At 39.6% G+C, this 17,420-nt stretch overlaps 1 protein-coding gene across 3 annotated transcripts in view; it reads right to left on the bottom strand.

Annotated features, from left to right (window-relative positions):
• Nucleotides 1-229: 229 nt before the first annotated feature.
• Nucleotides 230-17,420, bottom strand: part of ube2g2 (ubiquitin-conjugating enzyme E2G 2 (UBC7 homolog, yeast)) — a 53,862-nt gene continuing 36,671 nt past the window's right edge. For all 3 annotated transcript variants that reach the window (XM_073046637.1, XM_073046638.1, XM_073046639.1), the window contains exons 4-6: nt 4,496-4,614; nt 4,169-4,309; nt 230-2,006 (exon numbers count right to left, since the gene is read on the bottom strand). In XM_073046637.1, the coding sequence (XP_072902738.1) occupies nt 1,894-2,006; nt 4,169-4,309; nt 4,496-4,614 (373 nt within the window). In that variant the 3' untranslated portion in view covers nt 230-1,893. The remainder of the gene's footprint in view (nt 2,007-4,168; nt 4,310-4,495; nt 4,615-17,420) is intronic.

Genomic DNA, 17,420 nt, shown 5'->3' with positions numbered 1-17,420 from the left:
GTTACTCCATCTTTCTATTACAGGCTGCTCTAATGGAACAAATGGTACACTACCAAATGACCACAGTATACACATCAAATGGAAGAAACATACAGAAAAAATCTAGGTATTCAGAATTAGTTGTGGTTTGTGAAGAGAGTATCAAAACAATTTGCTATCGAATTGAGAAAGTGACAGTGAGGCACATCTTCTCAAAAATGAGATTCGGAATACAACCAACAACATTCAGTTATCCAATGAAACTTCTTTATTACGTAGTAAGGTAGGCATGTTGTTACTTCTAGGAGGAAGTGGGAAACAGCATTAAGCAATTTTCTAAAATGCATTTTTCACAATGTGGGCCTTAGTGGCAAGGCCATCATTCCCCTTGAGAAAGATTCATCTTCTCAACCATTGTAGTCCCTCTAGGCAAGATACTCCCACTATGTTGTTAGGGTAGAAATTCCAGTTTGACTCAGAGATGATGGAATGGCTTAATACTTCTGAGAGGACAGCGTGCAGTTTGGAGGGGAACCTGCAGGTGATGACATTCCTATGTGTCTGCTCCCATTGGTGGAGTACTATTGAGCAATTTGAATAAGCAACACAGCATTTTAAAGATGGTGTGTGTCATTGTGCACAACTAATGGAAGGAAGGAATGTTTGGGGTGGTGGACGCGGTGTGAATCTGTGGGCTGCTCTATCAAGCTACTTCAGCTTTGTAACTACCACCATCCAAGTAGAGTGCATTTCATCTTGGTTCCAAATTGCATCTTAAAGATGGCCAAAATAATTTGGGGTGTTGGCCAAGTCTATCAGTATAGGATATGAGCCTCTGACTTGTAGTCAGGATTTCAGTTCTAGTCCAGTGCAGTTTCTGGTTAATGGTCACTTCAGGATGTTGATGGTAGACATTCAGTAATGCCACACTGAATGGTTACATTCTCCGATTGTGTGGTACTTCTGTGACATGAATGGGACTTGCCTGAGTATTGTCTAAGTCTTGTCAAGGATATGAAGTAGAAGCACAGTTGTTTCATGCAGAGCATAATATTCATTAAACACATCAGAATGCATGTGTATGTGTGCGCACACACACGCACGCACTTACATCGTCCACACCCAGTGGAAGCAGATACCTCCACATCATCAGATTTCTCTGCTGGTAGTAAAAGAAGTACTAGAAATGGCATTGGTGTTTTTAGGGGATTTACACCAAATATTTGCTGTTTCATGTAGTTTCATGCGTTTAATTTCATAAAGCTCTCTTGCGCAAATATATTTTTCACCATGAAAAGATCCATCTTAAAAACCACTAGACGGTTTAACTTTTTGTGCAAATTCTGGATGGGAACAGGAGAATAGAATCATCACATGGGGTAAATTATATCCCATTGCTACTAATGTCAAACCATACCTCACTCATCACTAACAGGCAAGAGAAACTTGAAGTCTTCCTTCATATGAGGAAACAAATCCAGTTTGTTCCTACATCTGAAATTGCCTGCATTCAGATTAATCAAACAGTAGGAAGCAAATTGGTTCCCATCACTGTCTCCAGGATTGAGCAGAGGTGTCCAACAGAAATATCATACCTTCTCCATTTACAGCAATATTTAGGAGAAACAAAACTCATGTTACCAATTTTTTTTTTGCAGCAGTTATTTTTACCTCCAGTTCAAAGTAAATTCAAACTACCTGCATCCAAAATGGAAGACAAAACAACACTATTTCAGGAATAAAAGCTACTCAGTTTCGTGAAGTTTTAACAGGAGGCCAAGTAAGTCCTAACACCAAAGAAAAAAGGATGATCTTAACTTTATCCTCTGATATGCATAGCAGAAAATAAACTGCATTGTGCAAAGAACCATTAAATATTGCAGACGATCCCCAGACAATTGAAGGTCTTTCTAATCACAGTCCAAGGGATTTTCGCACAGTTTGCTGGGCAATTTTGCAGAACTGTACCCGGTCATCTCGCCACATCTTCGAAGCATCCACATTGGCCCCACTTTCATCATTCGGCTCTGTGTGGGTGGGGGGGGGGGGGGGGAAGAAAGGTTAGAAGTAATGTAAAATGAATAAAATTATAACAATTGCACATCTAGAAAGGTGACTGTATAGTATACAAAAAACAAAGAAACAAGTATATCTTTATACTGTCAATAGAGATCAAAGCTGAGGTGTTGCATTGTTTTGATCACCTGACTTTAGGAAAGATGACATAGCATGACATTGCATAGTGTAGGGGGGAGATCTAGTTGCAAAATGGCCATGAAGAGATTTAACAGACTTACTTAAACTCATTTTCAGGTTAAAAAAAAAGAATTTCAGGTTGTATATATTGTATAAACAAGCCGGATGAACTCAGCAGGTCGGACAGCATCCGTTGACTGCTCGCTTGTTTGTAAGTTCATCCAGCTTGTTTGTACGTGTTGATTTGACCACAGCATCTGCAGTGTAGTTTGTGTTTTGTATATTGTATACATTTCTCTGACATTAAATATACCTATTGAAACTCATGAATGGGTTTGATAGAGGGCACTAACAGTCTATGGAAGGGTTGGTAGTGAGCTAGTTGTGATCCGGAATATACTGATAACTGAAAGGATGAAAGAAGTAGGTTCAGTAATAACTTTGAATTGAAAATTGGATACATACTTGAAAAGTCAAGTTTGCATGGGTACTGGACAAACAGAGTGGAGAGGGAGGAAAAGGAGGAAAACAAACTTGGGACTAACAGTTCAAAGGGCCAGTGCAAGCATATCTGGACAGCAAATATGCATACATTAGGATGCTCTTTACTATCATCCTCTCAAAACTAATCAATAGGATCCAAAATCTTGACCTCAATACTTCCTTGTGCAATTGGATCTTCAATTTCCTCACATGCAGACCCCAGTCATTTTGGATTGGCAACAGCATCTCCTCCACAATCTCCATCAGCTCAGGCTATGTGCTAAGCACAGCTCCAATGGTTGGTCAAATTCAAGTCTGCTAATTTCACCACTGTCATAGGCCGAATCGAAGGGGGTGATGAATTTTAGCATATAGCAGGGAGATTGAAAATCAGGTGAGTGGTGCCATAACAATAACTTCTTACTCAATGTCAGTAAGACCAAGGAGCTGATTATTGACTTCAGGAGGAAGAAACCAGAGGTCTATGAGCCAGTCCTCATCAGAGGATCAGAGGTAGAGAGGGCCATCAACTTTAAATTCCACGGTATTATTTCAGAGAACTTGTTCTGGGCCCAGCATGCAAGTGCAATCACGAAGAAAGCATGACAGCACCTCTACTTCATTAGGATTTTGCAAAGATTCAGCATGATATCTAAAATTTTGACAAACTTCTATAGATACGTGGTGGAGAGTATATAGACTAGCTGCATCACAGCCTGGTACAGAAACACTAATGCCATCGAACGGAAAATCCTACAAAGAGTATTGGAAACAGCCCAGTCCATCACGGGTAAAATCCTCCCCGTCACTGAACATAGCTACACCAAATGCTGTCACAGAAAAGCAGCATACATCATCAAAGATCCTCACCACCCAGGTCATGCTCTCTCTCACTGCTGCCATCAAGGTGGTGGTACAGGAATCTCAGGACTCATGCCACCAGGCTCAGGAACAGTTATTACCTCAATCATCAGGATCTTAACCCAAAGGGGATAACTTCACTAGCCCCATCACTAAAACGTTCCCACAATAATGAACATGACTCTTCATCTCATGTTCATGATACTTATTGCTTATTTATTTATATATTATTTTTATTATTTCTTCATTTTTTTTGGTATTAGCAGAGTTTGTTGTCTTTTGCACATTGGTTGAACACCAATGTTGATGTAGTCTGCTATGGTTATTATTCTATTATGGATTTACTGAATATGCCCACATGAAAATGAATCTCAGGGTTGTATATGGTGACATGTATGTGTTTTGTTAATAAATTTAATTTGAACTTTATTCAAGGATTTGGGAGAGGTAATGGAGGACAGAGATGGCTGAAAGTTTCCAAGGAAAAAAGGCTGGCAAAGGACAGCTAAATTATAATGCTAGATATGAAGAAGAGATTGACATCTGAGGAGAAAATCATTTTATAAATTCAAAATCACATAAATTATCTAGAAACAACGTGTGATGCTCTCTCTGATCACGTTTAATACCGTAGCCACTAGAGCTCTACCTGCCAGCATGCTGACAACAGACAGGAGAATCTTCTCAACACTCTGAACAGGACTCCATCGCTCTGCACTGCTTTCATATCCCATAGGGTCGTCACCCGGCGCATGTAGAATTGAGATGCAAACTCTTCCATCGGGGTAAACTGTAGCAATAAATCAATGATCAAATATAAAAGGAAGCCTCTTTGAAAAAATCCACAGCATACATGAATGTCCTAATTTATTAAATCGTCCCATTGCATAGATTCCTGCTTAAACAAGAAAGAGTTCAGTGAACTTTTCCTAGTAATAAGCAGAAGCCATTGGATCATGTAAAAACAATTGCTTACCATTTGGATGAAACATTTCTCCTGTGAAACGCATTTTTGGTGGACTCAGTGGGTAATCATGTGGAAAACTTAGTATCGCTGGAAACACACCACCTTCGAAACATGTGTCCTCAGGACCCCTATTGAACAAATAGGCAGTCAGATTAATGGCATATGAATCATTCACGTGGATCATATCCATTCCTACTATTCCGCCCTTATTTAAAGCTACTGGGAGTCAACCACAATGGGATAACGTTTTAATAGAACAAGATCATGCTTAGTCTCCTTGAGGTTCAGAAGATCATTAGAGCAAAATGTCAAAAGAGTGACCCTATCTCTCAGAATTATTCAATTTAAGGACCTATACAATCTCTCACTCCTGTTTTAAGGAGAACATTGTCTTTTGTTTTTCATTTGAAATTGCCATTCACAAATTGTATTAATAACCTCAATGGTTTCCAACCCTCTTCCAGCTTGATCTAGATCCAGTTCTGAACCTGGAGTTACTTGGTTAAGTATTATAACTGAATGGTCTCCAGATCTTTTACTTTAGTAGGCTTGCAGGAGAGACCATGAAAGAATGGTGAAAACGCAAATTGTGATACTATATTCTGCATTCTGTTTTCTTTTTCCCTCATACTACCTCAATGTAATGATGTGATAAAAAAAAATCAGTATGGATGGCATTCAAAACAAAGTTTGTCACTGTACCTCAGTACATGTGATAATAAACAAATTTACCAAATTAAAGCACCTATACGTGAACAGAGAAGCAATGCACAGGACAGACAAAGGAAGAACACAAATAAAACTCAAGTATTTCATTTAACAGGACTAATAGAAAAGCACAAGTATTTCATTACAACCTTTCAAAATACCAAAATATCACTATTTAGTTAAGAATATCATGTTTTTGTCATTTTGAAGACAGAATATTAGCAAAATGCTGCGAAAACCAACAATCGTGTACAGTTACGTTCAAGCTTTGCATTAAAAAAATTCAGTCCAGAGAAATTTTCATTTCTTACAATATACAGCACAAAGGCATTTGACACCAATACTTCAAGGTGGTATTTATGATCAACAAACTTAACCCCATTCTTCAACTATTAGCACAACGCTGTCCTGCCTATCTAGATTCCTCTTCCATGTATCTACTCTAATTACTTCAACTTAATGATTTACATATTCTCATAACTTTATGGATAAATAAATTCCCTTGGACTCTCCTATTCTTGCTGATTATCAATCTAATTTTGTTCTTTCCCACAAATGGAAACTATATGCTCACAATGTTTTGATTTTTGAAAGATATCTATCTCTTAGCTTTCAGGTGAACGTTCATCCTTTCTTGATAAGTATTTCATTACAGTTGTGATATTTGTCAATCTTTTTTTGAATCACTCCATCATCGCAATAATTTCTATAAAGTATCAGTACTCCCAGGTGGTTGTATTCCCAATAAAGTATCAGTACTCCCAATTTTTTGCTCTCCCAATGGAAAATTTCATACTTTTACAATTATTTTTGCAACTAAACAGGGAGAGCCACTTAGATATCCTACTGTGGGGGCTATTACAGAGACTATGTCCACATTCAACACGTTGTCCAGTAGTAAGCCTCTAATTAGTTTCAGAAACAGAACCGCCACTGTAATGCCCATGATCCTCAGTATTAGTTTGAAGTAGCATTCTCAATGGAACTTCAAAGTACTGTAGTGTTGGAGAGGCAATTCTTATGAGATAATGAGTCATGATTAATATCCTTCCAAAAACTGAGAGGCAAAAACAGCATAATATTGTTCCGAGGGCATTGTAAGAAATTTTGGCATATTATATATTTACACCTCAAACATCATCAGAAGCTTATTTATCTAAAGTTCTGTTTGATCATAACTGTATTAACATTGACCACCATGATGGTCGAAGAAATGTGAATTTCTGAAGCACCCTTCACTGCCATGCCCAAGCAACCTACACCCAATGAAGCATTTGTTTGAAAACACGAGAGACTACAGATGCTGGAATCTGGAGCAAAAATCAAAATGCTTAAGGAACTCAGTGGATCTCATGGCACTTGTGGAGGGAAATGGGCTTCAGGTCGAAACCTTCATCTGGACTGACAGCATTTTGTTTTCTGCTCAAGCATTTTTAGAATGTAGTCACTGATTTACCAAAGGAGAGCAAAATCTATTTTGCTCACAGTGACATCTCAGGAGCAATAATTAATTGTTAGTATAGATTACACAAAATGCTGGAAATACTTAGCAAGTTCAGGCAGTCTAAAAAATACTGTGCATAAGTCTTAGGCACATATACATAGGTAGGGTGCCCAAGACTTGTGCACAGTACTGTAGTAATTTTATGTGATGCACTATGCTGTTGCCACAAAAAAATGAGTCTCTACTGTGGACAGAGAGTGGAAAGGAGGCAGGGAGAGGGGAGTAATGGTTGGGACAAGAGGAAGGGAAAGGGGAGAGAACGGGGAGCACCAGAGGGACATTTTGTAATGATCAATTAATCAATTGTTTGGAATTAAATGACCTTGCCTGGTGTCTTAGGGCTGGGTGAGTTTGCACCCATGCCACCCCCTTCCCCCACCCTGGCACTCCTCTGCCACCTTCCCACAACCTTCCCGTGGCACTCTATCCTTGCCATTCCCAATATTCTTTGCTCCTGCCAGGTAGGTGGGTGGGAGTGGGGAGAGGGGAGAAGGGAGAAGAAATGAGCAAGAGAAACCCAAAATAGCAGCTTGATGATCTTTCACTTCTGGATTGCACTCTGCAAGCCCCGGACTTGATAGATTTGAAAGCACAAATTGTCGCAACATTTCACAGCTAAACAATCTAGTCACATTGAGAATTACACTGGACGGGAAAGCAGTTACCTCCAAAGCCCTCCAATAGCAAGGATTGGTATGAGACCAGAGACCACCATCCCCCACCATTGACTTTAGTCATATTCTAGCTTAGAAGGCAAAAGGGAAACAAATTTTACTTCCAAATTATTTTGTTTTCATTTAACATTTATTAAGCTCCCTCATGTTTTTAATTAATCATAATTACTTTTTTTTAAAAGATATCTCCATATTCTCAGTTACTACTTCCTTAATAATGGATTCCAGTATTTTCCTAATGAAAGATCAGGCTAACTGGTCTATAATTTCTTGTTTTTAATCTCCTAATCTTTCTTCAAGTAAAACAAGATAGTTTTGTTATCTGCTGTGATTTACCAAAATCCAATGCACCTAATTTCTGTAGCCATTGATTTCAAGATCTTTGGGTGTAGATGATTAGGTCAAGGGAAAATGGCAAGATATTAGGAAAAAAGGGAAGTCTGGATTCACAGCTTGAATTAGCTTGCATTGTGTTAATGCAACACCGTCCTACAGCTTTCTAGAACAGCAGCAGCATGTTTATTTCCAATGGAAGAATTATTATTAATGAGGGTTGTATAAAATATAATTTGAACTTTTGTATTTAGAATGACTGCCAGGACAAATGATCAATTGCTAAGTAAACATCTGCCACAAGTATAAGTGAAGTACACAAATACTCCCGGCTAGTCCACATGTACACAGGCAAATGCAGTTCAATGCATGTACACCATTCAATTTACCCCTGCACTCCACAGGATTAAGAACATGGCATTCATTCTTTCACCCCTATTCTGCCTGTATTTATTTATAATGTGAACATTTGATAAAAAATCTGTGCATTTACACTGGCCTATATTTGGTGGCACATCTTTTCTACTCAAACATGGCCATTCAGCACAAGCCCCTCAATTAAATCATGGCTCACTGTATCTTAACCCCACCCACTAGTCTTCAAGGTCTCCATACTTTCACCCAGGAACACTCAATTAATTTCACTTGCAGAATTGTACAATGACCCCCAACAACAACAACTGTATTTTTGGAAAAAGTAAGTTAAGTTCTGTGAAGATATTTCCAGCCATCACCAGAGTAGCCAGCTCCCTTTTATAGTTATGCTTATTCTGGACTTACCCACAAGACAAAATAATTTCCATCAATCTTGCCATATCCTTTAAATGTGCAAAACATCCCATTCAGACTATCCAGGAAAAGTGCTTTCATAATTTAATCTTTAGGCTTTGGAGTAATTCTGGTCAATTTGCACTGAATTTCCTCCAACACACTATCCAGAAATGAGCACAGTATTCTAAATGGAGCCTAATCGGAGTTCATTACAGGAAAGCCTTCCCACTCTTACAGAGACACATACTTCAAACATCTCAAATTACTATTACTGTAAATAAAGCTCACTTTAAAAGCTAACCATGGGTTTAACAAGCTTAACCAGTGCCTTTGATATTCATTTTGTTTAAGAACCAAGTACACTCTCTTATTAACTGCATTCTTTCCACTCAGTCATCTCAGACACCCCTTTACTCCAATTGCAGACAACAGTTCTAATTTCAAGAATAACTGAAAACAGTTCTCTCCTATTCAAATTATTATGATTTTTTTTTGTTCATAGAAAGTCAAACCGAATTTCTTTTCAAGGAAATTCACCCATTTTAATTTTACCTCCCATTCCAATTTCGAACTGCGCCACATTGAGTTTGCACTGAAGACGCCCCAGGCAGGAGCGAGATATACCAGCTAGTTGAGTGGTGTCGCAGCAATAACCTTGCACCTAACGTCAGTAAAACCAAAGAACTGATTGTGGACTTCGGAAAGGATAGGATGAGGGAACATGAACTAATTTCAGAGAGGGATTAGAAGTGGAAAGAATGAGCAATTTCAAGCTCCTGGGCGTCAAGCTATCTGAGGATCTAACCTGGTCCCAACATATCGATTCAGCTATAAAGAAGGCAAGACAGCAGCTATGTCTCATTAAGAGCTTGAGAAGATTTGTTTGTCACCTAAAGCACTCAAAACACTTCTACAGATGTACTGTGGTGAATATTCTGATAAGCTACATCACCGTCTGGTATGGTGGTGGGGGGTTGCTATTGCACATGATCAAAAAGAAGCAACAGAATGTTGTAAAATTAGTCAGCTCCATCATGGATACTAGTCTCCATAATATCCAAGACATCTTCAAGGAGCAATGCCTCAGAAAGGCAGCATCCATTATTCAGGACCCCCATCACCCAGGACATGTCTTTTTCTCATTGTTACCATCAGGAAGGAGGTACAGAAGCCTGAAGGCTCACACTCAGCAATTCAGATATACAGGTATAGCTTCTTGCTCTCTGCCATTTGATTTCTAAATGGACATCAAACCCATGAACACTACCTCACTTTATCATTTCTGTTTTTGCACTATTTTTAACTATTCAGTATAGTGTGTGAGTGTATGTGTGTGTGTGTGTCTGTACACACATACACACACATGCACATACATACATACACACACACACACACACACACACACACACACACACACACACACACACACACACACACACACACACACACACACACACACACACACAGAGAATCAGGTTTAATATCACCATCTTATGTCATGAAATTTGTACATACCCACACTTACTGTAATTGATATACTTATTTTTCCCTATATTATCATGCATTGCATTGAACTACTGCTGCTAAGTTAACAAATTTCACGACGTATGCCGGTGATATGAAACCTGATTCTGATTCTGACATTTCAGTACATAGCTTCCTCCACTGCCACAGTGAGGACACACTCAGGTTGGGGGAGCAACACTTCATATTCCTTCAACATTCAACCTGATAGCAAGAACATCAATTTCTCCAGTTTCCAGTAATTTCTCTCCCCTCCCTCTTCTCTCTTTTACCATTCTAGCTCTGCTATTACCCCTTCTTTTCTCCCCACCTGTCCACCACCTCCCTCTGGTGCCCCTCCTCCTTCCCTTTATCCCATGGTCCACACTCCTGTCAGATTCTCCTTTCTTCAGCCCTTTAACTTTTCCACCTATCACCTCCCAGCTTCTTACTTCATCTCCCCTCCCCTGCCCACCCACATTCCCCCTTATCTGGTTTTACCTATCACCTGCCAGCATGTACTACTGCTCTGTTTATTCCTCTCAACAGATGCTGCCTGACCTGCTGAGTTCCTCCGGCATTTTGTGTCTTGCAAAAACTCAGCCTGGGTCACTCAAAGTAGCCAAGATCAACTGGAATGCTACTAGAGTTTCAAATTAGAACCTGGAATCAGACCAGGAACTCTAGATATTTGTCTAATTAAACACAAGGAAACCAAATTCGTAGAATCAGGTAAACAGCCTTTGACGAGGCTGCAGAATGGATAATTGCATATTCATCTACCTTAACCCCTCATTTATGTTTGTAATAACAGAGTTGAAAATTATTAATCATCCACAGTCTCAAATGTGAGCCAAATAGCTGGGGAATTCCACAAGTTCAATTCATTTTATGCATGTAAATTGCAGTATTATAACATTATATGAAGATAACTTGCTCCCTTTTACAACAGCACAAGGAAATAGTAAGCCACTAAGCCCTCAGTCATGCCCTACCATTCAATATGGTCACGGCTGATCTATGCTGGCCTCAACTACTCTTTTGTGCCAATTGCCCATAACTCTCCATTCATAGATCTTTCAAATATTTATCTAAACCCACTTTAAGTATAAGTTATGGCATGACTGGGGGAGGAGGGAATGGAGGTGAGGTGGGGCAGGTGAGAAAGGGAATTCTAGAAATTCACTATCTTTTGAGAAAAAAAAGACCAACCCCTTACTTGGTAGCCCGTTTCCTTTGATCGTGACTCTCCCAGCAGTGGAAATACCTCAGCATCTATTCTGTCAATCCCCTTGAGATTTTTTACATTTGAATAGGGTAATTTCTCATTCTTCTAAACTCCAAAAAATGCAGCCCTACACTGTCTAGTCTCTTTCAACAAGACAACACTCTCATCCTGGGATTTTTTCTTGTGAACTTCTTTTAGACTGCTTTCAATGCTGCTTCCTTTCCTTTGAATAGAAAAGACTAGATCTGTGTACAGTATTTCAGGTGTAATGTCACCAACACTCCACACAATTGTTATTAAAATTCCCTAGTTTTAAAATCTAACCCCTTTGCAATAAAGACCAAAATGCTGTTTGCCTTAACTACTTAATGAATTTGTCTTTTTGACATTCATGCACTTGAACACCGAAATCTCTCTGAACTTTGTAACCTTCTTTTTAATGCCTCTAATCAAAGCACAAAACCTCTCACTCCTCCATATTAAACTTAAATTGCCAGGTTTAGTTTAAACTTTTTTTATTTAATTGAGATAAAAGTACTTTAATTCAGATAAAATTAATTAGGATTAAACTTTAGTTTAATCACTCAAATTATCTATATCCTATTGTGCAAATTAATGCCCTGATCAGAACATGCGCTCCACTATTTCATAATATCAGCAGCACACTTGGAAACCTTACATTTTATTCCCCCCCACTAAGAAATTAAATTCAAAGTTCAAAGTAAATGTATTATTGAAGTATGTATACGTCACCACATACTACGGCTGAGATTCATTTTCTTTCAGGCATTAAACAATCGAGAGCCAAGAACTGATCCTTACACTTGTTACACCCTCCAGCAACTGTTTTTCGACCCATGCTAACACACTTCCTCCAATATCTTGGGCTTTTATGAATCAGCCTCTTGTCAAGTAACTTACATCACATCTACAGGTTTCCCTCCATCAAATATTCCTGCCTCATTCTTAAAGAATTTGAGCATATATTTCATAAAACCATATTGACAAGGTTGATTATATTGAGCTTTCCTATATGATTAGCAACTCCCTTTGATTGATGACTCTCTCATCTTGCTAACAAAAGACATTAAACTGGCCCCTCATTCCCCACCTTCTGTCTTCCTCTGTTTTTGAACAGGAGAATCCCACTGGCCATTTTCCAGTCTTCTGCAACCCTCCCAAAATTTCCACAAAGGGCCAATGGGATTTTCTTGTGTGTGTGTGTGTGTGGGGGGGTGGGGGGGGGGGGGTTGAGGGAAATAAAAGAGCACTGAAGTTTGGTAAAGATCAAAATGTCTGGTTTAGCCAGGCTGTGCCACCTGCCCATTCTTCATGCAATAAAACTTCCACAATGCTGAGGTGTCATATGACAATCAATTCTATTTTATAACAAATCAAAATAAATGATCAGAGAAAGTTTATGCCCTTAGGACAAATACAACGAACCACTAAATCTATCTAATCCAATTCATTCCATCTGCAAGCATACAAAAGAGAGATTTGCAGAACAATTTCAAACAAAATAAACCATTGCCTTTGGTCAGGCTTATTGGCACTGATCCTGTCTGCTTTGCAGAGTCTAACCTGAAGGTGATATATGGTTTATGACTTGTCTGCCTAAGTTGATGCTGAAACAAGTGAAACTCTAAAAGGGTAGTTCAAAATGGAAATGGAGGTAGTTTCTGATCAATTAAAGATGGGAGGAAAACAATTAGCATTTTTATATTTTTTAAATATAGGCTCAGATCACTCAAAATTATTTACATTCAAAAGGAAGGTTCCAGAAACAGCAACATGAAGTCAAGACAAGTTGCTTTTTATTGTTGTTTCGACCATAACTGCTGGTACAGTACACAGTAAAAACGAGACAATGTTTTTCAAGTCCGTGGTGCTACATGAACAATACAAAAACTACACTGAACCACGTAAACCAACACAAAAACTACACTAGACTACAGACCTACCCAGGACTGCATAAAGTACACAGAACAGTGCAGGCATTACAATAAATAATAAACGAAACAATAGGCACAGCAGAGGTCAGTAGGTTGGTAGTCCGATGGCTTGGGGGAAAATCTGTTACATAAATAATCAGCTGAATGGCGGCGCCCGGAATTCTGCCTGTTTCTGTACTACCACCGAGTATTTTGTTGTCACAGATGTAGTCCAATTTAATGTCCATTTGAGAGCAGAATGGATGGGAGGGCCGGCCGGCTAGGGCTTGATTTTTTTTCCTGGCATGGACTCCTGCCCGCTCGCCTCGCTTCCGCTTCCTAGCACACCATCCCCAACTCTGGCCACCCGTATCAAACGACTCCAAGGACTGCAGGCCCAATTCCCTCAGCAAGCCGAGGCCGTGTGATGTACCCAGCAGATTTTCATGAAGGTTTGTTTTTGGGCGAACTCTGTATTGTAGCAGTAGATAGTCACTCTGTTATCCATTGCCCTAAACCCTAATTGTGCCTTAAAATTAAATTTTAATTTAAGATTAAACTTAAAATACTAAATTAATGTAGCACCAGATCCGAAAAAGCCGCTGCTGTCGTGTGCCGCGCCGCCTACTGGAAGATGAGCAGATAATACTTTTTTAAAATAAATATTGACCAGAATACCAAGGTTAACTTCTTACGGCCACTAGAGAGATCACTTTGTGCCTTGGAGTCTGATTCTCTCTCTCCCTCTCGCCCCTTTAACATACTACTCTGACAAAATGTCAACATTAAGCATGCCTTTATAAATGAAAAGTTTACAAAAAGCCCAATTAGTAGAGCTACTGTCACACAGCTCCAGCAACAGTGGTTCAATACTGTTCGCTGGTGCTTTCTATGTGCAGTTTTCATCCTGTCCTTTGACTGGATGGAATTTATCTAGGTGCTCAGCTTTCTTCCTATAGTGTTGTACGTTCATCCCAAAGACATGTGTGTTAGGAGACAAACTGTCTCTAGTTTGTAGGTGAGCAATAGAATTGGGGAAGGGGTTAACCCCAAAGGAATGAGTATGAAACTCCTGAATCTGAGGGGAAAATGGAGAAAATAAAATGGGATTAACATAAATGGGTACTCAATAGTCAATGTGAGCCAATGACCAATCTGCAGGCTCTTTAGCACAGCTTTACTGCCATCTTGAGAGCTGGCAACTTGCTGGAAGCCACCAATATAAGGTAAGTGGCAGAACAGTGATTTGTTGAAAACATATTGTGAAGCGTTATGACTCACTATCTGAAGTGGAATCAGTTTCAATAAAACAAACATTTTCAGCAAAATCTTCAGGGATTGCAGAACAGCAAAGGAAAAAGGCAAAATACTAATTACTTTCCATATATGATTCCCAATAGCTTTCTTTTGCCAAACTAATCATGTAGGCTTCATATCTCATGTCACCATGATTCTCTTGACATGATTTTTGGTGAAACACTGCACCAAAGCACAAATGTTGCCAATGAATGGAAAAGATTCTGTGGCATTATTTGTAGATCGAAGGTGACTGGCACCTTGAAGATAAAGAAGGACAAAAGTTATCTCAAAAGGAATGAGTATTAAGCTCCTGTAATGTACCATCTGATACGGTTCAAAGTAAATGTATTATCGAAGTACAAATACGTCACTATATTAAAAACCTGAGATTGTTACAGATTATAAATGTCACTCCACTCTTCAAGAAGGGAGAGAGGCAGAAGAAAGGAAACTACAGGTCAATTAGTCTGACCTCAGTGGCTGGGAAGATGTTGGAGTTGATTATTAAGGATGAGGTCTCAGGGTACTTGGAGGCACATAATAAAATAAGCAATAGTCAGCATGGTTTTCTCAAGTGAAAATCTTGCCTGACATATCTGCTGGAATTCTTTGAAGAAGAAACAAGCAATATAGACAAAGGACAATCGGTTGAAGTGTACTTGGATTTTCAGAAGGCCTTTGACAAGGTGCCACACATGAAGCTACTTAACAAGCTCCAGGCCCATGGTGTTACAGGAAAGATTCTAGCATGGACAAAGCAGTGGCTGATTGGCAGGAGGCAGAGTGGGAATAAAGGGAGCCTTTTCTGACTGGCTGCCGGTGACTAGTGGTGTTGCACAGGGGTCTGTGTAGGGACTGATGGATTTAGATTAGGAGAATGGGCAAGGAAACAACAGATGGAATACAGTGTCAGAAAGTCTATGGTCATGCACTTTGGTAGAAGAAATTAAAGGGTTGACTATTCTCTAAATGGAGAGAAAATACAAAAATCTGAGATGCAAAGGGGACTTGGGAGTCCTTGTGCAGGATTCCCTAAAGGTTAATTTACAGGTTGAGTCTGTGGTGAGGAAGGCAAATGCAGTGTTAGCATTCATTCCAAGAAGAATGTCATATATAAGCAAGGATGTAATGTTGAGACTTTATAAAGCTCTAGTGAGTCCTCATTTGGAGTATTGCGAGCAACTTTGGGATATTTATCTTAGAAAGGATGTGCTGAAACTGGAGAGGGTTCAAAGGAGGTTCATGAAAGTGATTTCGGGATTGAATGGCTTGTCACATGAAGAGCGTTTGATGGCTCTGGACCTGTACTCACTGGAATTCAGAAGAATGAGGGGTGCCCTCACTGAAACCTATTGCATGTTGAAAGGCTTTGATAAAGTGGATGTGAAGAAAATGTTTCCTGAGGTGGGAGAGTGTAAGACTAGAGGACACAGCCTCAGAATAGAGGGGCACCCTTTAAGGACGGAGATGAGGAGGAATTTATTTAGTCAGAGAGTGGTGAACCTGTGGAGTTCTTTGCCACAGGCAGCTATGGGGACAAAGTCTTTATATATATTTAAAGCAGAGGTTGATAGATTCTTGATTGGTCAGGGCATGAAGGGACACAGGGAGAAGGCAGGAGATTGGGGCTGAGAGGAAAACTGGATCTGCTGTGATGAAATGGTGGAGCAGACCCAATGGGCCAGTATCTTATGGTCTTATTAATTTCCTTGGGGGAATAAAATCCAATAACCATAATAGGATCAATGTAAGACTGCACCAACTGAGTGTATAAAAGACAATAAATTGTGCAAGTAGAAAAAGTAAGAAATAATAATAATGATAATGATAAATAATGGGTGTTGAGGATCTATGATGGTATACACTGCTTTCCTACGACAGTATTTCATGTATATGTGCTCAATGATGGGGAGGGTTTAACCCGTAACAGACTGGGCCATATCCAATACTTTTTGTAGGATTTTCTTTTCAAGAGCATTGGTGTTTCCATACCAAGCTGTGATACAGCCGATCAACATACTCTCCACCAGTCAGCTACAGAAGTTTGTCTAAGTTTTAGGTACTGTATCATGTTGAATCTTCACAAACCCCTAAGGAAATAGAGGTGCTACCATGCTTTCTTTGTAATTGGTCATACGTACAGGGCATAGGACAGGACCTCTGAAATAACACCACCATGGAGGACCACCAAGTTATTGATCCTCTCCACCTCTGATACTCTGAGGAGTAGCCTCTGGACCACTGGATTCCTCCTCCTGAATAACCAGCTCCTTGTTCTTGCTGACCCCCTTACTCAATGTCAGCTGAGGCACTACTCAGCCAGATTTTCAATCTCCCTCCTATCTGCTGATTCGTTACCACCTTTTAATATCAACAAACACTGGAGCTGTGTTCAGCCACACAGTCATAAGTGTAAAGAGAGTAGAGAAGGGGGCTAAGTACACTGACTTCAGGTGCACCTGTACTGATGGAGATTGCAGAGATGTTGTTGTCAATTTGAAATGACTGGAGTCTGCAAGTGAAGAAATCAAGGATCAATTGCATAAGGAGGTATTGAGAAGCTTATTGATTAGTTTTGAGAAGACAATGGTGTCAAATGCTGTAGTCAATAAAGAGCATCCTGATTTATGCATCTTTGCTGTCCAGATGTTCCAAGGTTGAGTGAAGAACAAATGAGATGGCATCAGCTATTGAATTCTTGTGCTGGTAGGCAAATAGGAACAGATCAAAGTCACTTCTCAGGCAGGAATTGATATGCTTCATCACCAACCTCTCAAAACACTTCAACACTTCATCACAGTGCTACTGGATGATAGTCATTGGCTGGTTACCACCTTCTTCTTAGGCACCTGTCAGTATAATTGAAAGTTGCTTGAAGCAAGTGGGTGCCTCATACTGTCAAAGTGAGAGGTTAAAAGTCTCAGTAAACACTCCAGCCAGTTGATCAGCACAAGTCTTGAGGACTCAGCCAGGTACACCA

This window comes from Hemitrygon akajei, chromosome 5 (assembly GCF_048418815.1).
Source record: "Hemitrygon akajei chromosome 5, sHemAka1.3, whole genome shotgun sequence".
NCBI lineage: Eukaryota > Metazoa > Chordata > Chondrichthyes > Myliobatiformes > Dasyatidae > Hemitrygon > Hemitrygon akajei.
The sequence above is the reverse complement of the archived record's forward strand: the minus strand, read 5'-3'. Positions and strand labels throughout refer to the sequence as shown.